The sequence below is a fragment of the Rosa rugosa genome, chromosome 5 (genome assembly GCF_958449725.1).
Source record: "Rosa rugosa chromosome 5, drRosRugo1.1, whole genome shotgun sequence".
NCBI classification, from domain to species: domain Eukaryota; kingdom Viridiplantae; phylum Streptophyta; class Magnoliopsida; order Rosales; family Rosaceae; genus Rosa; species Rosa rugosa.
This window is the reverse complement of record NC_084824.1, coordinates 39,959,619-39,987,154: the sequence shown is the minus strand read 5'-3', so window position 1 is coordinate 39,987,154 and position 27,536 is coordinate 39,959,619. Positions and strand designations below refer to the sequence as shown.

The 27,536-nt window shown below is 37.5% G+C and overlaps 5 protein-coding genes across 5 annotated transcripts; 4 read left to right on the top strand and 1 right to left on the bottom strand.

The window, feature by feature from the left end:
• Nucleotides 1–472: 472 nt before the first annotated feature.
• Nucleotides 473–4,498, top strand: LOC133711650 (uncharacterized). The gene is made up of 7 exons (XM_062137755.1): nt 473–1,259; nt 1,372–1,506; nt 1,715–3,036; nt 3,328–3,514; nt 3,602–3,829; nt 3,918–4,150; nt 4,234–4,498. Exons 1-7 carry the CDS (start codon nt 849–851, stop codon nt 4,397–4,399), a joined length of 2,682 nt encoding a protein of 893 aa, XP_061993739.1. The 5' UTR covers nt 473–848; the 3' UTR covers nt 4,400–4,498.
• A 1,069-nt stretch (nt 4,499–5,567) lies between these two features.
• Nucleotides 5,568–8,155, top strand: LOC133712394 (uncharacterized). Its single transcript, XM_062138497.1, has 3 exons — nt 5,568–5,601; nt 6,087–7,740; nt 7,976–8,155. Exon 2 carries the CDS (start codon nt 6,111–6,113, stop codon nt 7,422–7,424), a length of 1,314 nt encoding a protein of 437 aa, XP_061994481.1. The 5' UTR covers nt 5,568–5,601; nt 6,087–6,110; the 3' UTR covers nt 7,425–7,740; nt 7,976–8,155.
• A 1,748-nt stretch (nt 8,156–9,903) lies between these two features.
• LOC133708350 (uncharacterized) lies at nt 9,904–10,742 on the top strand. Its single transcript, XM_062133809.1, has 3 exons — nt 9,904–10,126; nt 10,197–10,432; nt 10,523–10,742. Exons 1-3 carry the CDS (start codon nt 9,965–9,967, stop codon nt 10,677–10,679), a joined length of 555 nt encoding a protein of 184 aa, XP_061989793.1. The 5' UTR covers nt 9,904–9,964; the 3' UTR covers nt 10,680–10,742.
• A 737-nt stretch (nt 10,743–11,479) lies between these two features.
• Nucleotides 11,480–14,933, bottom strand: LOC133708169 (uncharacterized). The gene is made up of 3 exons (XM_062133628.1): nt 14,438–14,933; nt 12,977–14,059; nt 11,480–12,688 (listed from the first exon to the last, which is right to left on the bottom strand). Exons 2-3 carry the CDS (start codon nt 14,052–14,054, stop codon nt 11,637–11,639), a joined length of 2,130 nt encoding a protein of 709 aa, XP_061989612.1. The 5' UTR covers nt 14,055–14,059; nt 14,438–14,933; the 3' UTR covers nt 11,480–11,636.
• Nucleotides 14,934–21,000: 6,067 nt separating this feature from the next.
• Nucleotides 21,001–21,810, top strand: LOC133711648 (uncharacterized). Its single transcript, XM_062137754.1, has one exon. It carries the CDS (start codon nt 21,001–21,003, stop codon nt 21,808–21,810), a length of 810 nt encoding a protein of 269 aa, XP_061993738.1.
• Nucleotides 21,811–27,536: the final 5,726 nt, after the last annotated feature.

Sequence of the window (27,536 nt, the reverse complement as noted above, 5' to 3'; positions counted from 1 at the left end):
GGTCATGTAACTGACGTTGTAACTTACAACATATGTAACTGGCCAAGTAACTGATCATGTAACTGACGTTGTCATTGAAATGAGCTGTAACTGACCATGTAACTGATCATGTAACTTACAATATATGTATCTGGCCAAGTAACTAACTACGTAACTGATTATGTAACTGCAAACTCAATGCTAACCTTCTTATTTTTTCAACAGAATTTAAACATCAGAAAATGGCAAGAACAAAAAGAAAAGAAAGGGAACCAAGCGATGATGACGAAGACTACCAAGAGGTGGAATCAGAAGATGAAGAACACGATCGAACGATACACAGAAAGAAGAATTCGAAGAAGAGCTTGAAGAAATCAAAAAAAAGGAGACAGGAAGAAATAGAAGAAGAAGAAGAAGAAGAACCATCACTGAAGCAGATTCTCAAGAAGAGCTTAAAATCAAAAAAAAAAAGACAGGAAGAAACAGAAGAAGAAGAAGAAAAAGTAGAACAATCACCAAACAAGGGTTCCTCTTTGGTGCTATTTCAAAAAACTGAAGCAGCACCAAAGAGGAAGAGAAATGTGAAACCAGGACATGTGCAGTACAGGTGCACATTAATAAGTTTCTTGAACACAATTAAAGATAACAAGAAGAATCTCAGTGCAAGAACATTAGATTTGCTCAGGCAGTCACCATTTGGAAATATTGTCGATGCATTCCATGGTGGCTACATAGAGGAGAAGTCAGCCAAGAAATCTGATGATTTCATTACACTCCTCCTGCAGGCCTACGACCATGAAACTGACCTCTTCTTCTTTGGAAAGAAGAAATTCAGGATCTCGACAAGAGATATTTCAAAGATCCTAGGAATGCCAGAAAAAGGTGACTTGGTCCCAAAGACTTCTGAGGGTGCATATCAGTCCGACTTTGTCCAGCAGTTTTTTTCAAACACAGCGAGAATTAACAAGAAAGCCGTGGAGAAAGCTCTGCAAGATGCGCTGAAAGACAATCCAACAACAGAGGATGGGATTGAGAAGAAGGACAAAAATGTGGCAAGATTAATCTTGCTGGACTTGTCCATCAAGTTTCTGTTCCCAAACGCAGGAGGAACAATTTCATGGGACTACGTCAAAGCCTGCGAAAATTTGGATAAGATCGGATCTTATGACTGGGCAAGGGAAGTTGGAAGCTTCTTAAAAAAGTCTATAAAGACTTTGAAAAAGAAAAAGGAGTCAAGCAGCCCATATGGTAATACGGGGGGCTGCGTTCTGATAATACTGGTAAGTTACTGTCAGACTGAGATGTAACTGGTCAAGTCACTAATCAAGACAAACTGCATGTCACTCGTCAAGTCACTATGACTAATTTTTTTTTGTTTTTTTGTGCAAGCAGTACTGGTTCTGTCAAAAGACTGGAAAAATCAACCCAATATCTGGAAGGGAGAACGAAGATCATGGGATGAGAAAATGGGACATCCAGAAGCTGATACAGAATTGGACAAGTTTTAACAGCTTGAAAAAACTAGAGGTATTTTCTTCTCTGTCAAAGTAGTTGTCACTGGCCAAGTAACTGGCCAAGTAACTATCTTGGTTAAAAGTCACCGATTAAGTCACTATCACACTGCATGTCAATGGCCAATTCACACTTCATGTCACTGGCCTTCATAACTGTTGTAAACATGTCATTGCTCATGTCACATAGCATGTCACTGACATATTGAATATGTTTCTTTCAGAAAATCTTTGAAAACCTGAAGGAGGATAGAGAGGAATCAGAATCCGAGGAAGAGGAGAATAGATCAGATGAAGCAAAGACAGTTCCGGAAAGAGAGGAAAAAGGAACTGATGATCAGAATTGTGAAAACAAAGAAGATAACCTACAAGTTGAGGTGGCTGAACAGGAAACAACTTCAGAAAAAAACAAGTGGGAGAAAGAGCTTCAGAAAAAGGAGGAGGAGATAAGATATATCACTGTGGAGAAAGATAATTTGAAGACAAAACTGAACGAAAAGGAACAGGAACTGAGGAAAATCACGGAGGAAATGATGAATCTGGAGGAACGAAATGCTACACTTGTGACCGACAATTTCTGCCTTGCATCATCGGTGAAGGAGTTAGAGATAAAATTGAAGGAATTGGAGCAAATGTTGAGCCAAAAGACTCACACCTCAACAGCAGCTCAGCAGCACAGCTCCCCACCACCTACCTCTGCAGAAGAAAAAAATGAATCAAATGGAGCTGCATCTAAGGCTGCTGAAAACGCAGAAAATAAAGATCAATCGACTGTTGAGGAAGCTCAGTCCCATGGCATCTGCACAGTCGAAGAATGTGCAGCAGCAGCAGCAGCTCAATCTCCACCTCACTGCACAGTGCAAGAAGAAACTCAATCGACAACTCCATCGCAAAAGGACTCACTGTTCCAGAGCCCCACAGTCTGCATGCTCACAGTCGAAGAAATGGAAAAACAAGCTGACATGTTTCAGATAGTAAAAAGTCCTGTAGCTGCGCGTGGCCTTCCACTTTGTACGTTGAGCCCAGAGAAAGAGGAGAAGACACCAGAGGAGAACAAAACAGGAGAGTTAACAATGCGCCTTACAGAGCAACATTCTGGTGAAATTGTATCATCAATGGGTCTCTACTCTTACGTTGTGAGATTAAAGAATAGGAGAAGAATACAGAAAAAGGACAACATTTACTGGTGGGGGGATGTGAAAGCAAAACGAAAGAAGAAAGCAAAGGAGATTGAACAGAGATTGAAAGAGGCTGAAAAGAAAGAAAAAGAAGAAAAAGAAAAGGAGATGAAGGCCTCACTGCCAGATGCTGAACGTAAAAGGCTAGAACAGATGGTAGCACAACAGAAGTTGGACGATGTACCAGAGGATGTTCGGGAAGCAATAAGACAGATGGACGCTGCAGAAAATGCACAAATCAATAAAGAGCAAGAAGAGAAGCAGCTACCTCCTGAGGTCGTAGACTGGGAGGAGAGCAAAGTATACAAATTTATGGACCAGGACACCAAGAGGAGAGTCCAGAAATACTGGCAAAATGCACCATCAGGGTAATACTTTAATTAAGTCAAAATTCTATTTTAAACTTATTGTCACTGGCCAAGTAACTGTTTATGTAACTATCAAAGTAACTGGCCAAGACGAAAGTTCTATTTTAAACTTATTGTCACTGGCCAAGTCACTGTCCATGTAACTGACAAAGTAACTGGCCAAGTAAATCGCTGGCCAAGTCACTGTCCATGTAACTGTGGAAGTCACTGGCCAGGCCAAGTCATTGGACATGTGATTGTTAAATAAACGACATCACTATCTATGTTACTTACACTATTCATTCTTTGCAGAGTATACTTCTGGGATGGAAGACAGTATGGAGCACAAGTTTCAAGACAGGATTTAAAAGACATGATCATGGACGAACCGATAGCAAGCAATTGCATCGAATGTTATGGAATTCTCTTGACTGATCAGCTGTTGGAGAAAGAATCACAAGGATTGGATGTCCCAACTTTTATGAATCCCTTGTGCTGGGTAAGTAGTGGAACGATTATCAATCTACAATCAAAGCAAATGATTCTTAATTGATAATAACTTGTCTTCTTTTTTTCTTACAAACAGAATTCTGCAGAAAATTTGACGGTGTATTATGTACATCTGTACCTATGCGAACCACTGTTCCAGAATCTGGCAAGATCCAACTATATATTGTTCCCAATCTCACATGAATCAGGATTTCATCATACACTGCTCATTTTTGACAAGGAATTAAAGAACTGGTACCACTGTGATTCAAAAAGACCGAAAAAATCATCAACTGGAAAATCCTTTAAAAATGTACAAAAAATGGTATGGAACACTTTCGTCATACTAATTTCATATATTTAATTTAAGCAGAAAGCATATTATTGATTATGTTGCGATGTTGGAAATGCAGGTTGACATGGTAGAACTTTGGATGACAGCAGTAAAAGAACAAGCCGATGACATGCTGGAACAGGGATGCAGAATGAAATTTGATGAAAAGAACAGTTCAGAAGAAGAACTGAAAATGATGGAAGTTCCATTGACTGAAACCGAGAGAGAAAGCATAAAGTGGATCAAGAATAACTATAAAACAAAAATGGCAGTGACAGAACTCAAAGACAGCCCTCAGCAAGGAGAAGATTCGTAAGTACACAGCTCTTTAAAAATGTCAATATAATCATTATAAAGTTCAAATTCATTTACTTCAATTTTTATATGATGAACAGATTGGATTGCGGACTTTTTGTAATGTACACAATGGAGACAATTTCGAAAAAAGGGAGAGTTCCAAAGAAGCTCACAAAGGATGATATTTTGAAGTTTAGAGCTCATGTTGTAAAGTCATTTGCAGAAAGTAGGCACAGCTGGAACTCAACACATGAAGAATCGTAGAAATTTGTTTAGGGAATAGGATAGGTTATATAGTTTTTTCGAATTGATTCATCATATATATCCATTCATTTGTTCAATCGGAATTTCAATTTTTTAATATTTTCTTGCAGATATTGCTTCAGTATATAAAAGTTTGTTTGATATGATCTTCTGAAACGAATTCATGTACTTAGGTACCTTTTAAAGTAAGTAACTGGCTAAGTTACAGAGACACTGAATGTCACTGGAAATGGCAACCTGTATGTCATAGACCAAGTCACTGGTCAAGTCACTGTACGTCTCAAGTAACTGGCAAAGTCACTGACAACGTAACTGCCCAAGTAACTAGCCTAGACACTAAACGAGTCAATCAATAAGTCTACAGATCTTATAGCAAGACACTGAACAAGTAATCAGCCATGATTTGGCAAAAATAATTGTAAAAGGTAATGTCATGAGCCAATACATAAAGCAAGTAACTGTAAAAAAATTCATGTCCTTATGTAGCCTATAAAGTAACTGGCCAAGTCACTGGCAAAGTAACTGTAAAAAAATTCATGTCCTTATGCACCCTATAAAGTAACTGGCCAAGTCACTGGCAAAGTAACTGACAAAGTCACTCACTAGCAAAAGACAGGACATTACCAAACTGATCTTTTTATTTTTAAATGCAGCGTGCCGCTGCACCGCAACTGCAGCGTTCCGCTGCACAACAACAAACAAAGTTTAAGTTTCAATTAAAAATCTGTAAAAGCTAATGTCATGAACCAATACATAAAGCAAGTAACTGTAAAAAAAATTCATGTCCTTATGTACCCTATAAAGTAACTGGCCAAGTCACTGGCCAAGTAACTTTAAAAACTAATGTCATGAGCCAATAAATAGAACAAGTACAAGTACCTGTAAAAATTAAAGTCACTGCTTATGTCACTTTCTATGTTTGAAATTACCTATCTAACCATTCAACTACAAGTAAACTGCCAGTGGCAGTTATCTAACCCGAGCGCGACTATTTCTCTTGGTTCATTTTCACAATTTCAAAACTCAGAGAAACTTTATACGATTTTTGCCCTAAACTCAGAGAAACTGCTCAAAGATTTTCTCTCCGGCTAAAACAGCGGACAACGACTGCTTTCCTCCACCGTAAACGGTGGGTAAGCAAGAGTGATTCACCGACTAAACCCCAAATTCTAGGGTTCTACAAATTTACCGAAAATTTACCGGTAACTTCCTCCTCCTTCTTTCATATAATTTCGATTTGAATAGCTTGCGTTTTGTTTGAATTAGAAAAGACATATTTCAATTACATGTGGAGTCTCATCAGAAAATGAATTTGCATGCGACATTTGTTTGAATTACATGTGGAATCTGATGAGAAAATGGTGAGACTTGTTTAAATTACATGCGGAATCTAATGAGAGAAAATGATGATTTCTGTTTGAATTACATGTGGAATTTGATGACAAAATGAATTTCCATGTTAGTTTTGTTTGAATTACATGTGGGATGATGCGAGAAAATTTCAGCATTTTGTCATTGTTCAATGTCTTTGTCACTGCCCATGTCGCTGCACTGGTCACTGGCTATGGTCATGTAACTGGTCATGTAACTGGTCATGTCACTATCATAAACATGTGCATAAATATGTCACTGGTTAAGTAACTGTCAAAAATAACTATTGAATTCTAATTTTCTTAACTGTTTACAGGATTTTTTTAAAAAAGTTCGAGGAATGGACCAACTAAAAAGAAAACAAAGTAAGGAATCTGGAGAAGAACAATCTGAAGGACAAAGTCCAGAAGAAACAATTGCAGAAAAGTTGAAAGTGATAAAATGGAAGAAACTGAAAGAGAGAAAAAAGCGAAAGCAGAAAACTGAAGATGAAGAAGAATCAAGTGAAGATGAGGAAGGAACAACTGGAGATGAAGAAGAATCTGATGAAGAACAAGTCCGGCGTAACAAGACGAAGAAGGATAAAAAGAAGAAAACTGGAAAGCAGAAAAGAAGAAAACCGGAAGGAACTGAAGATGAAGAACAATCTAATGAAGAACAAGTCCGCAGTAAGAAGAAGAATGAGATTAAAAAGGAGAAAAGAAGAAAAAGGGAAGAAAATGAAGATGAAGAAGAAGTTCGTGCAAAGAAGAAGAAGAAAATGGATAAAAGGAAGACCAAAAAAGAGAGTACAAAGAAGAAGGAAGAAACTGACGAGGAAGAAGATACAAAGGATGATGAAGAGGAAAAAGTCCCAGGGAAAAGGAAAAGATATGTAAAAGAGGGTTATGTGCAGTATCGCTGCACAATGCTTGCTTTTCTGAAAACAATTGCAGAAAACAAAAATAACCTGACTGAAGGTACTTTAGAGCTGCTGCAGAAAACACCCTTTGCAACGCTGATAGATGCATTCCATGGAGGTTCAATTAAAGAAAAGGATGCAAAGAAATCAGATGATTTAATCACACTTCTGCTACAAGCATACAACAGTGACACAGACCTTTTTGTGTTTGGGAACAGGAAATTCAGAATGTCAACAAGTGATATATCTATGATTTTAGGAGTGCCGGCATCCGGGTTATCAGTACCAAAGACCAAAGAAGGGGCATACAAATCTGAGTTCGTGACTAAATACTTTGACAAAAAGCAGAGGATCAACAAGGCGGCTGCAGAGGAAGCTTTGAAGAAGGCATTGGCAGAAACTCCAGAAACAGGGGATGAAAAAACGAAACGGGACAGAAATGTTGCCGTATTAGTACTCTTGAACCTTTTCATCAAACTCCTGTTCCCAAACTCTGGAGGAACAATATCTTGGGACTATATAAGAGTATGTGAAGAGGTGGAAAGTCTGGGAAAATATAGCTGGGCAAAGGAAGTTGGCGACTTCCTTAAAAAATCAATTAAACGAAAGGCAAAAGAATCCCAAAACATGGCAGGTTGCGTGATATTGGTGATGGTAAATTCCCGTAACTTGTTAAAAATTTGTTTATGCATCATTTTGCTGTCGTATGCTGTTGTAAGTACAAAAACTAGATCAGTGTCATGTCACTGTTAAGGTCACTGGACAGGTAACTGGCTAGGTCACTGTTAATGTTACTGTCAAGTTTTTGTCACTGACAATGTCACTGTTGTATTTGCATATGTCATTGGTTATGTTTGTGATATTCATATGGGTAAGCAGCTGTTTGAAAAATAACTAACTAGTTTTCTATTTTTATTTTTTATTTTCCAAACAGTATTGGTTTTGCCACAAGACAGGAGTAGTGCCGCCAATCTCTGGAAGAGAAACCGAAAAACACGGAATAAGAAAGTGGCAGTTAAAGACCCTGATAGAAAAAAAAGGGGATTTCAACACCATGGGAAAGTTGAAGGTATGTTAATTTGATGTAGATAAACTAGGTCAATGGTCTTGTCACTGGGTCTTGTCACTTGCTCAGTGACCTGGTCTTGGTCAGGTCACTGACCAAGTCATTGACTATGTCACTGGTCATGTTGTTGTTATATTTTCATGTCACAGTGCATGTATCTTTGCATGTCTATGATTGTGTTGTTGTTTTTTTTCTGTCACTGCTTATGTCACTGACAACTTTTGTAATTTTGTTTCAGAAAATCTTTGATAAAGTTAAAGAAGATGCAGAGGAAGAAGATTCTGAGTCTAATACAGACACAGAAAGTAAAGAAAAAGAGAATGATGGGCAAGAAGATATTGTTGAAAATAGAACCAGTGGAAACATTAAGGATGAGAAGATGGAGACAGAGATAGGGAAGAACAATGAAGAGAAGAAGGAATTACAGAGAAAGCTAGAGGGAAAGGAAGAAGAGCTAAGTGCTTTGAAAAAAGAAGTTGAGGAGAAGGACAAGGAAATTGGCAGAATAAATGAAGAGAATGAGGATGTGTTATTGGAAATTGAGGTGCTGAAAATTGAGAAAGCCTCACTAATTAACAGAGTGAAGCACTTGGAGGGCATAGTGATGGCACTAACTGAGAAGTTTGAGTCGCCAATAGCACGTCCAGGTGATGACAACGACTCAACTCCTCCTCCCCCACCACCTAGTTTCCCTCCGCCAAAACCAAAGGCCCCTCAGGACAAGCCAACTGACAGCAAGCACTCCAAAAACACAAAATCTCAAGGTGGTAGTCAGGGAACTCAATCACAACCTGCCTGCTCCACAGCAAGCGCATCTGAGATGGCATCTGCAGCACCTCACTCAACTGACCAAGGACATCAGTCACCACTTCAATGCCTTGCCCAAGAAGCTGCACAGATTCATTCACCAACCTCTCCTGAGGTTAAATTGAGAATGACGGAAGATGCTTGCACACCGAACACTGCTTGGGTTAATGCATTGTTTGTGTTTCCACCTCCGGGCGTGTTTCAAACTCCACCTCCAAGAAAAGTCAGTTTGGAAGATATGCAAGCAGAGCCAAACAAGTATCAGATCATTATATCACCAGAGGTTCAGCCTGTTTTTGACGTCGAACCAGTCAATTACATTCCTCCTACAGAACAGATGACAAGAGCTGAGTTCATCAAGCCAATTTTAGAGGAGATATCAGGGCAGGACTCAGAATCTATTGGCCTCTATTCTTATGTGGTTAGGACGAAGAGAAAGGAGAGAGTACAAAAAACACATCATATTTTCTGGTGGGACGAGGTGAAAGAGCAAAGGCAGAGGGCGAAAATGACCAGAATCACAGCACAGGAAAAGAAAAAAGGACAGACAGCTGAACAGAAGCCACAGGAGGAAGTGATACATGATTTGACGATTAATGTGGATGACGAGGAACAAACAGAAAAAAACGAAATTGAAGTGATAGATTGGCAAAAACGACAACTGTACAACCTACTTGACAGCCCAACTAAAAGCAAACTAGAGAAGTACTGGAACAAGGCAGAACAAAGGTAATGTTTCATGTTACAGCTCACAAGATAGTGACTTAACTTGCCATGTAGCTGTCTGAGTCACTGGACAAGTCACTGTCCAGATCATGGCAATTGCCATGTAGCTGGCCTAGTCACTGGTCAAGTCACTGTCCAAATCATGGCAATTGCCATGTAGCTGGCCAAGTCACTGTCCAGATCATGGCAATTGCCATGTAGCTGGCCTAGTCACTGATCAACTCACTGTCCAGATCATGGCAATTGCCATGTAGCTGGCCAAGTCACTGTCCAGATCATTGACAATTGAAAAGTAACTGGCTAAGTCACAGGACTAACAACGTTCTATGTTATGCAGCGTATTATTCTGGGAGGGAAAAGAGCCTGGAAGCGAAATCACAAGGGCAGATGTCAAAATGCTCATAAGCGATCAATCAATAGCAAACAACTGGATTGATTGCTATGGGGAAATGTTGAAGGATGAACTGCAAAACGAAAGTTCACAAAGTTTGGGAAGATCTGCTTTTATGTATAGCATGTGTTGGGTAAGTATGACGAGCACTTTCTCATAAACATTGAATCCTTATCTCTCATTCTTTGTTTATTTATAACTCGTTCTATGTATTTCTTTCTTTCTTTTTCTAAATAGTATTCGACAATACATTTAACTGTGAGAAACCTCCATCAATACTTGTGTGAGCCGCTGTTCCAAAACATGGGAAAATGCAGCATGCTTTTCTTCCCAATTACCCATAATGAAGAATTTCACCACACGCTCTTGGTCTTTGACAAGGACATACCGCAATGGCTGCATTTTGATTCAATGAAACCAAGAAGAGCAGGAACAGGGGAGTGCTTTAAAAGTATAAAAAAATTGGTAAGAAACTTCTTACTGACCATGTAACTTACCATGTAACTATCACTCACTAATCTGTTAAAAACTACAGGTTGAAATGGTCGAGCTGTGGATGAGAGCAGTGAAAGATCAAGCAGATGATATGCTGCAGCAAGGCTGCCGAATGAAATTTGACAAGAGTCAAAGCACTCACACAAAATTAAAGATGGTTGAAAGTATTTTGAGCGATGACGAAATAAGAACAATAAGCTGGATAAAGGAAAATTATGATGGTGGAAGGATCCCTTTGAACCATGCCAGAATCTGCCCCCAACAAGACCAAGGATCGTAAGTCTATATTCAAAAATTTAAAATGATAACTTTACTGTTACTAAGTTTGGTCAAAATCATTAACTTGAAATTTTTAATTGTCAACAGATTAGATTGCGGAGCTTTTGTAATGTATTACATGGACAGAATGGCAAAAGAGGAGAAGCTGCCAAACAAAGTCACCAAAGCTCAGATGATGAAGTTCAAAGCTCAAATATTCAAAAAATTTGCAGAACATAAGCAGAGCTGGAACTCAGCAAATTAAGAATTTTAGAAATTTGTTTGTTTAGTTCAGAATTTCAGAAATTTGTTTGTTTAGTTCAGCAAATATACTTGTATGGATCTTTTTATTCAAGTTTAATGCATCTTCTGAATTCATAGGGCAAGTCACTGACTATGTAAATATGAAGAACGCATATAATTGAAAGTGTCATTGTTAAATTCACTACTGCCCATTATGTAACTGCTTAAGTCACTGGCCAAGTAAAAAGAAAACTGAATGTCAGTGGCCAAGTCACTAGGCAAGTTACTGTAAAACTCAAGTAACTGACCAAGTCACTGATAATGTAGCTGACCATGTAACTGACCATGTAACTTGCAATATATGTAACTGACCATGTAACTGAACATGTAACTAAACATGTAGCTGAATATGTAACTGGACAAAAAACATTAAAACTATAAGTCATTAGAGAAGTCACAGCCAAAATGATATTCCTATTTCAGTTTGCAGCGTGCCGCTGCACCGCAACGGCAGCGTTCCGCTGCCAATTAATAAACCAAAGTTGTTGTAGCTACTTCATTTTTTAATTTTCATTAATATTTGCAGCGTGCCGCTGCACCGCAACGGCAGCGTTCCGCTGCCAATGACCAAATCTATATGCAGTAATCCAACTACAAGTCATAGAACAAGTCACCGACAAGATAACTAAAAACTAATGTCAATGGACAAATCAATTAGTTTACAAATGGTTATGTCACTGTACATGTAACTATTAAAACCTGTAGACACAAAGAATACTGAAGGATTTATAAAAGAAGAAAGCAGAAAAACTGTCTCATAGTCAAAAAAACAAAAATTCCAATGAGTAAGCACCTTACAAGCACTTCTTATCATTTATTGAAAAAAATGAAAAATCAAAACAAATATTCAAACTGTATTGGAGTCACTTGCTATGTCACTTGCCATGTCACTGTTAAAGGCATGTAGGCAGAATTGAACCTATATCGGAGCTGTACAACTCTTTCTGTTGTGACCATCACATTTTCCACACCTACCACACTTGATCACCCTAGTTTTCTCGCTCCTTTTTCTGAACCTCTTCTTTCTAGGCCTTCCCGGTGGTCTTCTAGTCAAAGGCGGCTGCAAGATCACAGCATCTCTACCAAAATCATGCACTTGCTTCGAAATAGAGGGAAGAGGATTAATTGGGAAAGAATAAGTTTCTCGATATTTATCCACCTTGTACAGCTCATTGACATACAAATACGGGGAAGAACCATGTTGTTGGATCACTACAAGTGCATGGGAACATGGGAAGCCATACAGCTGCCATTCTCCACACGAACAAAACCGACTTTCCAAATTTACCATGCTATTGTACTTCTGGCAGTGAACTTCATACACATAGGTATCAGACCTGCTCACTCTCCAATGCCTTCCGACTTCCAAATTGTCCTTCAGCTTCTTTTCAATCACTGGGCACAACTCAGAAAACCATTCATGAGCATCCTGCTTCCGAGCAGCAATTGAAGCCATGGACTTCACTCTAATGCCATCATTAATATCAAGAATAGGAAGACTCTTCAAAGGCAACACCCAATTATTGAAAGACTCAGCCAAGTTATTTGTCATTTCACCAAATCTTTCACCATTAAAGTAAGCCATACACCAGTTCTCCTTGGGAAGATCCTCCAGAAATTGAGCAACTATGTCCCCGCCTTCACTCCTCAAGATTTCCATGTTGAACTCATACATCTCCGGTGTGCGAGAATAAGCACAACACATAAACAAGTAAGGAATCCGATCCTTGAGGTAAGATCCAGCTGGAAATTTGTCAGAAAGGTTAGACATCAGGTGTCTAAAACAAAACCCATGTGGATTATTAGGAAACACTCTAGGGAAAGCACTAACAAGCCCAACATGACGATCAGAAATGAATGTCACCCTCCTCATAGGGTGTTTTGCAAACTCTTCAGCCAAAACCTCAAGAAAAAAACTCCAATTACTCTCATTTTCAGAATCCACAATAGCATAAGCAACTGGATACAAGCCTGAACAGAAAAACAAAATGATGTCACTGTCATGTAACTGTTAATGTCACTGACCATGTCGCTGACATAACTGCATATTACTTGACAGTGACATGGCCAGAGACATGTCATTCAAATCACAGAACATTTAGGTCATTGGACATGTAACTGTCAATGAACATGTAAGTGACCATGTCAGTAGCTATGTAACTAACCATGTCACTTACATTACAAAAAAAAAAAACAAGACATGGCAGCAAATAGAAAACAAGAAAAATAAAAAACTACAAGTAATGAAGGAGATTCAACCTTGATTGGCATCCTTTGCCGATGCAGCAATAATCTGCCCCTTGTACTTGTTGGTGATGAATGTAGCATCAATGAAAAGAATAGGTCTACAAGATTGAAAACCCTTCATCCATGCACCATAGCTCACAAACATACGCTGAAACCTGTGTGTTTCTCGATGAAACTCAACCACTATCCTAGAGTCGGGGTTTGACTTCATAACAGACTCACTGAACCAAAGTAGATGAGCATAAGACTCAGCTTCATCACCATGTAGGGCTGTTTTTGCCAACTCCATACCATACCAAACTGTACGATAAGCAACATCCAAACCATAATCACTCTTGATCTCATCAGCTATATCAATTGGCTTTTTGTTTGGATTGGCACGAATCTTATCAAGCACAATAGACTTGACAACCTTGGATCCCATCATCTTACTCTTCTGCAAACGAATCACACCATGACAAGTGTGAACATTAACCAACCTTTTAATCATAAAGAAACCATTAGCCCTACATAAATAAGCCTTCACCAGCCAATTGCAGCCTTGAGAATGTTTCTTAGAACACTGAGCAATAACACGAACCTTGTCATTTCTAACAAACTCATATGAAAAGCCAATTTCTATAGCATACTTACGCAGCTTATCCCTAAACTCAACAACCCCACCCTCAAACTTTTGGCCTTCAGAATGAATATAACTCTCCCAACCTTTCGTCATATAACTCTTCGGTGCCTCTGCCCTATAACACCCCAAATAATCATTCTCCTCAAGCATGGTACTAGAATCCTCACACACTGTGTTACTCACCACACTTTCACTAATAGAAGGCAAATCAGTCACAAACACTTCAACAAAATCAGAATTGTAACGAACCAAATTCCTAAAAATCATTCTCATATCAACTTCACTCTCTAGAAAACATGAAGTAGAATCCGGAGGAATAATGTACCTCAACATGAAATTGCCTTGAATCAAATCAGGAAAACGAGAGCGTATGGAATTGCATAGGTCAACAAACGACCAATTATGCAACAATGGAACTGTCGCTGCTTCACCAGAATAAATAAACTTGACAACATAGCTAGTATCCATAACAACTGCACAAGAATAAAACAAATCACTATCCATGTCACTACTAAGGAAATCAACAGAATCAACACAAACAAGTCACTGCCAAAGTAACTGTTAATGCCTGAACAGAAGAACAACCTCATACTCGCAAAATAAATGATAATTCCTGAACAAAACAGCAGTATTAAAAATGTAACTGGCCATGTCACTGATAAAAAAATCACAGTATAGAACAAATATAGTACAGCAATAGCACAAAACATCATCAACAATTCAACATAGCACTGAGTCCGACGAAGGAGAAGAAAACAGTAATCCAAAACGAACAATTCAACAATTTAACACAAACAACAAAAATACACTGCAAAATCCAAAACGAACAAATTCACAGAGAGATGGCTTACCGATCAAATCAGAGAAAACCAGAGAGAGGAAGAAATAGAGAGACTGTAACTAAGCACTGAGTCAACGAAGAAGAAGAACACAATAACGTGATCAAGACGAACACCGACGAAGCCAGAGATCCAGAAAAAGAGAAAAGAGCTGAGGAAGCTCCAAAACCACTTTCAGATCGTCGCAGAGGCACAAAGAGAAATCGGAAGCTTCCGACGGAGAGAGCGGCGAAGAAAAAATCTCGGAAAGAGATCTCCGATCAAATCGAATCGGAAGCTTTCTGATCAAAGGAGAGAGAAAATTTGAGCTCCCCGATTTTGAAATGGAAGGTTATAAAGGTTTGTTACCTTAGGGGCAGAATCGGAATGATAAAAATTAAAAACTGACCTTTTTTAACATGACCTCATTATTCATAAGGACTAAACTAATATTAATAACAATTTACAATGGACCTTCTTATCAAGTGGAAAACTAGGTGACCTTATTATCATTTCACTATCTAAAGTGACCTTTTCCATCATTTCCCTAAAAAAATACTCAAAATATATTGTTTTTAGTATATTATTGTGAGATTAATCTTTATTAATATAATGAAGATTTAGTATCTATTATTTTTTCCTTCATTCTATAGTTGTATTATTATGAGATTAGTCTTTATTAATAAACATATATTTAATATTTAGAAAAAATACTTATGTCAAAACAAGGATATAATGTTTTGTTTCATTATTTTGACAATATAAAAGAAAGCATTGATGAAATTGTCATGAGATTTTAAATAAAAAGGTCTCATATTCAAATCTCATCATTGTAGTTTTTTAATATTTTTAAAAACAAAATGAAATTTTGTGTTTGTAACGGGCTGGCCCATAATATGTCGTGTTCGGGCCGGGCCGGGCCAATGGGCCAATATTCTTAGGCCCAGCCCGACCCGTTATTCTAACATGCTCGGGTCGTGCCGGGCCACTAACGGGCTTGGGCCGTGCCGGACCTCTTTTAAGCGTGCCGGGCCCGTACCGTGCTCGTGCTTAGTGGCCCGTTTGCCACCTCTACTCCTCAATAACTAAAATTCTAGATTTCTAGGCATCAGATTTGGTCTACTTCTTATCCATCTCAGCATCTTTCTTCACAACCCTGCTCTTTCTAGCTGTATCATAAGGGAGTATGTTTAAGCTACCCACTGGCCACTGCCCTATCTTTTTCTTCTTGATATGCCCATTAATAGCACGTGCCACACAAACATGCCCATGTCTAGGTTTTTCTTTCATAGCGCCAAGCTCAAGTGCAGCTAATTTGATTACTGAAATACTTCTGTTCATATAGACTGAGAATATTTATATTTTTCTAAAGTTATGCGTAATTTAAGGTTAATAAAAAAAAATTTTGATTGATTCTTAATTAATAAATATCTTCCGGTCGTTTGGGAAAAAAAAAACTTGTTTTTGATAGGCAAAATGTATTTCAAATGAATTGATTTTCACTACCGGCCTCCTCCATCGATTCATGATTTCTGCCGAGTAGATAGAATTGCCTGGCCTACTCTTTGTAAGGCTCTCTTTCGTATTGGTCGTCCGACCTTATGATTTATAAACTGGATATATAGATAAAGAACTATCGGGTTGTTTTTGGCTCATCATGCATGAACTTTGTTTATTTGACTTGTATAAACTACTCATCGACTGGGTCATAATCCTATATATTCTCTAGGTAGTTCAACTTGAAAGAACTTAAAACCAGACAATAACCTGGATTCTATATTAGTCGGTTATGAAACCATATCTATGTCTTTATCGTAATACCACCCCTAAATCTATTTCTTTATGAATCCCATAGATCTATGGATCATTATACTATCATGCATATACAATCAAATTGCCTTTCAAATGTTCGAATAGCTAAAATACCGATCACTGTCCTCTGAAACATAAACTAGATATATCTATACGACTATACCATTCCTTGTCCATGACACTACTTTAGGTTGAATATAGGGTGAAAAGTAAGTAAGGCTTTTATAAGAAAGGAAGATCTTTCCTTCATCTCATAGAAAATGAAAGTTGTGGGAACCATGTATATCCCTGAATTTCTTGACTATCAATTAATTGATACGGCGGTGTTTAATTCTTTCTTTATAGAATAGGGCATCTTAGCTGGTAAAAGGTAAAAGAGATTCGACATATTTTCAATATAAGTAAGAAAGAGCATTATCAATAGCTATCTTAATATTTGTTTTTTCTCTAATTTACAGGAAAATGAGCATTTTTTTGCTCTAACAGCTTCCCTAAACTTAGGGATAATTTAGAGATAGTGAGGAGAAATCTCTATAACTTTTAGGAGAAAATGTCTTCTTCTTTTTTTTATATATATATTTTTATCGAGATTATACAATATCCTCAAAAACTTTCTAGGCCTAAAGACTAATTAATCCGTGTGCAGGGATTATGTCAAAACACTTTCTCCCCACTAGCCACCAAGAATAGATTGAGATTTAAACTAAAGTTGTCAATTCCGACATGATCCGATAACACGACTCGAAACCCGCACGAAATAAAGCGGGTTGAACCCGCACGATTAAAAAGTGGGTCAGCCGTGGGTCAACCCGCCATGACCCATTTAATAAATGGATCGGCCATGGGTCAACCCGCCAACACTAAGTGAACCCGTATAACCCGATTATGTTATACTTTTTCTTGAAATTTTGGACGTTGGGAGTATTTGATCATAGGATTAGACAATTTGAAATATTTTGCTTTATAATTATTGGATTTAATTATTTATGAATATATATATATAATTATTTATATTCTTCGTCTTGTGGAGTTTTTAGTGAATTTAATCAATTTATGTATTTTTTTAGTTAAATGGGTCGTATTGTTAACCCTTAAATAGGTCATTTTGTCTAACACGACACGACCTATTTGTTAAATGGGTTAAGCGGGATAACCCGTTTAATAAATAGGTTGGGTTTGAGTTTAGATTTTGGACACGATTATTAAATGGGTTGGGTTTGGGTTTGTATCTTGCGACACGACAAATACCTTGACCCGACACGAACCCAACCCGACACGAACCCAACCCGACACGACCCATTGACAGCTCTAATTTAAACTCCAATCAGCTTCGATAGAATTCTAACCCGAGTGTTGGGGTTCCACACTTAGAGGTTATTACCAACTCGACAACTTGTGGTGATTACTTAAGAGAAAAGATGCTAGGCCTTAAAACTTGAAATTAGTAATGACACGCATCACAATTTATAAGGCATTTCGGCTTGAGATCTTCTGCCCCCATTTCTCTGTCTCTCTCCCTGTCTCCCACTAATATAGTGACACATGTCCTTCTATGTCACCAGACTTAACAGCTACTTGACAGAGTTAATTAAGTTTATGAACAAATTTATTCTTTTTCTTTATAATAATTAATCAAAATATAAATACCTCCTAAAAACATGCACTGACCCAGCTACCCAGGTTCATCATCTTCTTTCCTCTAGTAGTAAATTGATCAAAGATCCTCCAGTAATACTCTTCTTTTCTAAATTGATCAAAGAGAGACCTGAAGATCTAATTCGCAAAGCTCTTTCTTAGCAGCCCGATTTCTCAGACAGGAACTTTCCGCATCTTTTTCTTCCCTCATAGGACAAAGAGTGCAGCAAGAATTCACCAAATATACCCAAATCTATTTTCAAGATCCCAGTTCTCAAATTCAATCATGGTCATTGAGAACTATGCATATCATCCCAAACCTAAATTTCTAATCCAAAGAAACTCATCAATTGTGATCTTCTTCTTCATCCCGTAGAACATGGATTCGGGTCCTTCAAGAATATATCAAAGCCTATACAATTTTCATGGCAGCCACTTCCATATTGGACACTCTATTCCAACGCACACTTGAAGAACCAAATCAAGGGCCTTCGCCCCCGGCTTTTCGATGAGTCCGTCATCCTTTTAAATTAAGGAAAGAGGATTTGATCTGGGTTCGTCCCGATCTTCTTTTTCATCATGATCTGGGTTCGTCTTGATCTTTTTGGCGTAAATATTAGTCTATTTTTTAATTAATATTATCAGAAAATAATAAACTTTTTCAAAGACTTAACTCTGTTAAGTAGCTGTTAAGTTAATTAATGTCAGACAATCCTTTTGGTCGGATTTAAGTCACAACGAGTGTCGGCTTGGTCCATCTAAAGCTGGTCAGGTGGACTCTGAGTGGCGAGTTAGTGTTGACACAAGTGAATTGTCTAGTTTCAGGGTTCTTTTTGGCTGGACGAGAGGTGAGATGTCAAGATTCACTGCTCCTGCGCTTATTGTCATTGTCATATAGTTGTAGTGCAAGTTTGGAGTCGGAGTCCTTTTGGCCCTTTGAGTCCGTCAATATAGAGTTTCAGTGTGAAGTCTTGTGGCCATTTTTAAATTAATAAAATTCTCTCGCATCGTCGAGATTCTCCATATATATATATATATATATATATATATATATATATATATATTATTTTTTATTTAAGAAATCCAAGCCCGTCCAAGGTTTCAATCCTGGATCCGCCCCTGGAAACAAATGAAGTTTGAATTAGACTAGCTTTCTGGTGATAGTTACCTCTCACCTTACAAGTCATGTTCAGAGGTTCTAGGTGGTAAGATGGATGAAAATAAAAGTTATCCCAATAAAGATTTTCGATACACATGCATATTTCATGTTCATCTTGACTAGTAGTCCATCTCACTTGATTAATTCATAAGTATAAAATCTTGCAATTCTAATTACATGCATTACCCCGTAATTTTAACATGTCTTGTTCAAATTTACACACATGCCTTATGAACTCTAATCTCAATACTAATTAGCCTTGTTTCTTAATCAAACCTACCACTCTCGATCGTACATTGCTGTTTGGTAGCTGTAAACAGCCAATAACAGTATGAATTTGAGGTCAATATAATAGAATTAAGTATAGTACAGTTCGTTCAGCTTGTACCCACTAGAAATTAAAGGAATATGGTATTTTATAATTCAGCTTGTACCCTAAAGTCTACTAGAAATTAAAGGAATATATTAGAATTAAGTATAATTCAGCCTGTACCCTAAGAGCGTCTTTAGCAATGCATTTTTTAGTCAAATTTTAGCTAAAGTAGTTAAAAAGTCATTTTGGCTAGTCATTTTAGAAATACGTCTGCATCAGTGCTCTCTATTATAGCTAGTTTTAAATTTATATTATTTTTTAAAGGAATGTTAAATAGTTTAAATATATTTAAAATTTACATAAAATAACTCAAAAGGAATGTTATAAATTATAGAATGCCTCATCTTACTCTCTATATTTAGGAGCGAGATAGCTAAAAGTTATAATGGAGAGCCACTTAGGAGTCTGGTGCAGCTGTTAAAATATATAAAAAGCTAAACATGCTCTCCAAAATAGCTAAGGAGCCAAAATAGAGAGTCTGCTAAATATGCTCTAAAGCTACTAGTAGTAAGACCATATAAATGGATCTTAACAAGACTACAAGTTCATATATACATAATACATTAATGAATTGTTCATTTACGGTACATCAATAAATCGGTACATCAAATAGTTCGACTAGCTCAACACATTAATTTGTAAATTAACTCCATCTTGTGGTGACTAGTTCAGGTTGATCTTCACCAAATCTACAATTACGTGGAGGGAGTCTACTCTTGTACCAATACCCTAATCTCCTACACTTTTCCCCTTAAGAAGATATGAAGAGTTAATATTTTCTTCGTACAATAATCTTTGTTATTGATGTCATGAGAAGATTGGCCGGGTTAGTCATATTTACGAGAGTAACTTGGCATGCTTAGTTCTTTTTGGGCTAGCACGTCGTGTCATGGACTCATGGATAACCTCATAATTTAAAATAATGATCTCCTCCATTATGTTATTTTTTTCATGTTTAAATTGAAGTGATGTAGCTATGGGGTCATAGGTACTACTCTTAATTGGTCGTTTGAGCGATGACCGATACAGTTTGGGTATTCAAAAGCCGCCCCCCAAGAAAAGGAAATTTTCTACTGCAAAACATTAAATCTCTGATGACTTCAACCAAGAACTAGTACCATGTGTCTTATGATCGACCTAAAGGACGGGTATGCTAGCTGCAAGCTAGATACCTTAAAACTTCCTCCATCTTCTTTAATTTACCTTTGACCATAAAATACCATATAGGAAATTCAGCATCTTGTTTACTAAGTCTGATATGAGGTTATTAGCTAGTTACATCTCAACAAGTCTCCTCTCCTTTCTATTTTGATTAGATTCGATCTGTTTCATTTCAGAGAAAGAAATGCCTTTCTCTATCTCCTTCTCTCATGTCTTCTAGAAGCCCATAACACCCCAAAATATATGTCGCTTTATAAAACTCCAAGCCCAGAATTAATAATAGTCCAAGGAAATTATCGACACAACACCTCCCCTGTCTTTATGTATATATACTCGCCTTGGTCTCTTCTCAATTAACAATTAAGCCATTGTTTCCAAACCATATATTCTTCTTCTTCTTCTTCTTCTTCTCTCTCTCTCTCTCTCTCTACAATCTACTCTCCTCGATCTCCAACAATGGGAGACGATAATACCAACAACACTGATTTTCAATTTCAACCAGACCCCTACTTAGACGAAGAAGCCGAGGAGGCACTTTCTCTCTGCGACCTTCCACTGGACACCGAAGCTGAAGAGTTCCACGATTTGTCGTCCAAGTTCCTAAACGCTCGCTGCTCTTCCTCCGAATTCTTCGAGTTCTTCAGTGACCACAGCTCCGATAGCTTCATGTGTTCTGCCGAAGACATCATCGTCTGTGGCAAACTCATACCCTTCAAAGAGAACACACCCACTCCTCAAGCTCCAAAGCCTTCTTCGAATCCCAAGCATGATCATCAGAAGAAACAGACAGCTTTTCGACGACGGTCCGAATCACTGTCCGGGATACAAAGCACCGTCACGAGATCAAGCAGCACCAAGAACAAGATCATGATGACCAACAGCCGGTCGTTGGATTACAGGAAACTTCACCGCCAAAGCTCGATGGTTTCACCGGTGCCTGAGATGGAGCGAAACTCTTCAGTAAGGAGTGTGGGATCTTCAAAGTCCGATAAGAAGAGTACTAGTAGTGGTAAGCCAAAATGGTCATTTCTTTTGTTTGGAATTGTCAAATTTCCGGCGGAGATGGATCTCAGAGACATCAAGAGCCGGCAGGTCAGGAAAAACCCGTCTACCACTCTGTTTCCCGATACTTCCGTCGGGAAGTGTCCGTCGGTCAGTCGGAGCAACTCCGGTACCAAGGGCTCTTGGAAGCTGCTCAGGGCATTGAGCTGCAAGGATCATGCGAGTGTTTCTGTAACGACGTCGTACTACGTGTCGCAAGTATGAGAGAATTTGTCACGTGACATTCCTGTGCCATCTTATGTATCATAACCCTAAAGCCCTAGCTAACCCATTTATTATACGATTGAGTGAGGTAGTATTCTCTCTTTCTTGTAAGATTTGACAGTGTTATACAATTAAATTTTCGATCTGAACCGCAATAGACCTTGATTAAGGTTCAGATTGACAGTTTAACAACGTGACACTAACTCGATCAGTTCTTATTGCGTATGACTTTTTAGTATAATCCACTTGGGTTTTTGGATTTTTTTAGGTTTGGGGTTTGATAATGATTTGCATGAGAGGGGGAAAATGATCATTAAAAACTTCTTTGACTTGCTTGGATGGGAGGATAATATATATATAGAATTATGAGTTATGACTTTCCGTGAAAGCAAAGATTTTGTACAGTATCATAAGCATGGTTGTCGAACGACGATGGTGCCCTATCTCTCTTTCTCTGGTTCCTAGTAAATTGGGGTTGAAGCTGGGTTCGATTGTTAGGTGGCCACATAAATGAAATGAATGAAATTCACGAGAATCTTGATTATGTCATTAAATTCTCATGATTTTGTTTCTAGTTATTTGTATCCATTTGTCACTTTCGAATTTCTATTTTTTCTCAACATTTATATATCGATTCACCTTGATTTTTCTGTCATTACTTGTCATATCAAGACAAGAAATTAATTATGTTTACTTTGTAATAATCTGATGATCAACCTTGTAATCACTAATTAATATTAAATCTAATACCTTTTGAATTTTGAATGGCTTAATCTTTGCACCAGCACAACAACTGCATGAAGCTAAAAGCAAATCATTTTAAATCTTTAGGATTTTCAAATTGTGTAGTTGTCATCTTTAATGTTGGATTTTAGTGATCAGTGGCTGGCATATGTTATCTGTTTTGATAATGACTAATAAATTAGTAAAAAAAGGAATTTAATTAAATCCAATTAGTATTAATTATATCAACAATTAACTACGTAAATCCACCATTGATTGTCAGCTAGCTTGGTATAAAGGAAAAGAAAATGTCTACTTGTTGTGAGCACTATTAGGCCGATAGTATGTAAAACCTTACTTAATTAGCAAGAAAAGTACGACATTTGGTGTTAGAACACTGTATAATAAACACAAGTTGGCTCCATTTGCAAGTCAAGTAATGAAGTTTTTGATGCCCAAACATGAATGTTGAGAAGCGAAAGCATTAGTCATGTTTATTATCTCGCATAGTGAAATATATAAAAGATGTTATATTGTTAAACAGTTTTTGTGTGTCATATTTATTTTATTAGATGTTATATCGTTAAACAGTCTTTGCGTATCATATTTGTTTTGATCAGCGTTTACGTGTTGGGCTATATGACTCACTATGAATTAGTAATAATAAGAACAAAAAAACTTTGAACAAATTATCAACTAAGATAATGTTAATTATCAGCTTCATATCAATATTACATCTTTGAACGAGGTGTTGGCTACTCTTCTAAGTAAACCTGGTATTTTCTTTCACCCAATTTCAATAATGATGATGTGGGCTATTAGAGGTTTGATTGCAACTCTTTGCTGTATTTGCAAGTAAACAATCTATATAACTTCGTCATGATGTGTAATAACCAAATACTAGTTGATTATAGTCTATATATTAATAATTAGTTAATCAAGCATATTATATTTACCCCAGAAATCTCGAGCAAAGCCTCTTGGTCCTCTTGAGGAGAAGAACCAATTTCTAATATTTGGTATGAATATCGATCAACCCCCTCATTCTAGAAGACTTTTCTTTTTGGTCATGCATGTGTTGTGTGTGTGTGTGTATTTTCTTTGGCATTCCTTCAAGGCCTTTAAATGATATTACGTATTATTTCACTTTTTCATCGTTCAACCTCGTACGACTTGCTGTCGGCCGTCCATGCTCCTCTCATGGTGGTAGGTTTTCTATTTGGCCAGCATACACAGCGACGGAATTGATGCTCTCAAGCCAATCAGCGTGAACTCAACTAGTATAGCAGTATAACTATCAAGCGTAATAGTGTAATTATGAAATGTAGAAGTGTATAAGCGTTAACATATAGCCAAGTAGGTAACCAAGTAGCAACTAATAGCCTTCAGAGAGCCCTACGCAAGACCAAAAGTTAGCTAAGAAAACCAATTAACATCTTCAACAAAGCCTCTCGTACGTACCCTAACATAATTGTCCATATATAGAACCAAGGAAGACAACCTCAGGCAAATTGTGCCCACTATTCCAACGGAAAACCAACTATTCCCCCGTCATCAGTGACAAAATAACCTTCAAAAGTAAAATGATAAATCTAGCTATTTAAGGTTAATCTGTAAAAGTAAAACCTTAGAGAAGTAGGGATTGAAGAACTAGGTAGGTGAACAATTTAACAAACAAGTCTCCCTCGAACGAAAATAGCACCTAGGCTAGGGTTACGGCCGGTCAGGCAGCAAAGAGTTTCTCTCACGCGGGGATGAGACCAGCTAGCTAGGGCTTGTATTTGTTCTCACAGTCTCACTAGTTTCTGTGTAAAACTATTTTAAGCCTTAACCTTACGTTTCCTTGCATCCACTTACTTCCAATCAATGCAAAATAAAAGTTGACAAAAAAAGAAAAAATCAATGCAAAATAATTATTTATTAGCATGCCAAGCTATTAAGTTAAGGGTCAGTAACTTTTATGCTATTAATCATTGCCGGAGAATTATGTTGTCAACAAATTCATAATGCCGATCATCACGTATAATGGCCATGTTAATGAAAAGAAGCTTCAAACAAAATGGAACCAATACACGTACCATTTACATGGCCCATCTTGATATGATTATCATCTAGTGCTGGATCTATTTATTTACACATATTGACCGGTAATTGATATTATACCCCTTTGACAGGAGGTGGATCATTCATATTGGGTTCAAAATTTCAAGTGAAATGTACACCAAATTAACTTTTGCAAGAAAATAAATCTGAAAAGTGAAATTAAGGATGGATAGGTTTTTTTTATTTATTATTTTTATTTTTTAATATTTTTTTTAAGAATAAATATGGTGGTTCTATTCAGACCTCCCAATTTGCTATTTGGACATCCTTTATTTTTTGCACAATTTTAAAACCAATTTTACCCCATTACAAATATATATATATAAAAATAATTAAAAAAAAACCTGCATCTACATCATGGGAGCTGCAACTCTCCTTTTACATCTTGCAGTTCTCTCTCCAATTCTATCCCTATCCACAAAATTTAGAAAGTTAAAATTCAAACTTTGAAATAACTACTCCATCTTATTTATTTGAAATCACCATCTAATCAAAGATTAAGAAGAAGAAGAAACATGTTTTGATCAAAACTGGAAAACAGAAAAAGAAAAACATGTATCATATGATCTAAGCAGTAAACATCTCTCTTTCTCTCCAACTCTATTGTAATCCTCTCTCTATTCTCCTTTCCCTCTTCCTCACTATTCCTTCATGTCTTTCTTCTCATACCCTCTCTCTCTTCTTGTACCCATCTCCTAATTGGTTGTCACTGGCTCCAGGAGCTTGACACATCTTCATTGTTTCATCTCAAGTTTATTATTAGATTCTATATATTATAGATTAGATGATATTTGAAATCTTTGAATTTAAATTTATGCAATTTCAATGTCAATATATCTTTGAAATCAGAAAATAAAAACAGGGTCAAGACTTACTTTCACGGACTTTTCTCTCAACCCAAAAAGGATTGACCAAGATTCATCAAACCTAGTTAGGCAATCAAGAATTATAAGGTTCTTTAAATTGCTCCAATGGAAATCAAACTTCAACTGCATCAAGTAATGCCAAATTGTTTGAAGAACACAAAATGGGGTTTGAAATTGAGAGTTCAAATTAGTCGATCGTAATTACCAAAACCAGAGAAATTGTTAATCTTAAAAGAATATATATATATTTTTTGGGTGTGCTCCCAGTTGATCATGAAAGCTACCTGGAGTTTGGAGGTGCAAATTTTTTTTTTCCTTTTATTATTAGAACATCGGATATATGACAGAGGTGTAAATAGATAAAAATAAGGGTAAATTAGGAAGTTCAGTGGCAAAAAAAATGAAGAGAGGTCCAAATAGTAAATTGGGAGGTCTGAATAGACCCACCCGGATAAATATGTGCTACATATTTAGCAACAAACCACATTTTTTTTTTTGAATAATGGTAATTCTATTGATAATAGCGCATGTCAAGAAGGCCATTACATACTCACCCGCTGACACATAAAAATGGTCAGAACAAGGCTTCGTGGAGGAGCCACAGTAGTACATAGGATAGACCAACTATATTTGAATTTATAGCTCACTATAAAAGCGAACCTATAAGCTATGAAAAAAACATAGCAAATAGACAAGCCAAAACTACACTCGTTTGGTTCCTAATACAAGGAAATTTATTGTAATTAGACAAAAACTAAAAACATAGGTTTGGGCCAAGAGCCAAAACCCTAGCCCAAATAGAAGCTGATAGGCTGAGGTAGAAACCCTAGCCCAACAATTAAAGCCCAATAGGGCATACAAAGGAGATCTCCAGGCCCAACAGCCTGATTCGGGCCTAGTCTGCCGTCTTCGATCTCCAGCACCCCGTCATACGACCCCTTCCGGCAGAGTTCCATTCGATCCATTCCGCCGACCCACGTCGTCAAGATCCACACTACCATGGCAGCGGTCCAATCTCTCCGAGCCACGCCGCCGACCTGCATCAAACTGAACAAAACATCTTCGATCTGGGTACCCCGACCCCTCGGCGCAACAGACATCCCCGATTCCAGCCTTGTAAATCGAGTTCCATGACGCCGATAATCCAAGAAAACCATCAGCGGGAACGAATACCGGCCCGGACAGCATGACCACCACCGTCTCTACCATCCCAGCCAAACCAAACTGACAAAACACCAGCGAGAATCCCCGACGGTGTCCCATGGGCAGTAGTTTTCCCGTTCGGTAGCAAACCCCATGACAACGGGAAGCCCGGAGGCCAGGCCCGACGTTCGGGCACAGCCAGACAAGAAGAAATTTGGAACCGGAAGGCCTTAGGGTTTTGGTGAGAGAGAAGCTTTTTTCTCTTGGGAGAAGAACTCCAAATATTTTAACAACAACAGGCCACATAGAACACACTTATAATTCGCTGTTTATAAGTTAATCAAAATTGTATCATTAATCTTATCTTACGATGATATATAACATAAACAGATAAAAACAAAGGGAGTATCCTTTTCAAAAAAAAAAAAAACAAAGGGAGTATTAAAAAAAATAACTTCAAATATATATCTCAAACTTTATGAACAACATTTGCATGAAAATTTAAAAGGTGAGTAGTTCGAATTATAGACTATCTAAGCATAATTAGTTCCTTATGTAATATTCTACTTCGCAGGGAATCATACAGCCATTGGAAAAGTTATTCGAATTTGAAATTGATCACAACATCCAATATATTTCTATGATTTAAATTCTTGTTGCATGCTCGTCAAACTTCTTAATTCACTATTGTGCTAAGCTCGATATAGGTATAGTTAATCTTATCCTGAAAAAGTCTAATTAGCAAAAGCTAACCGGCCAGTACTCCAAAAATCATTTCAACTCTACTGCATGATCATTAATTTGAAGTGGGACAGTGACACCCCACTACTTAAAAAATTAAGTTCAACTATGATTTTGCAGTCTAAATTCTTCCCCGTGGTGGGGTTTTTT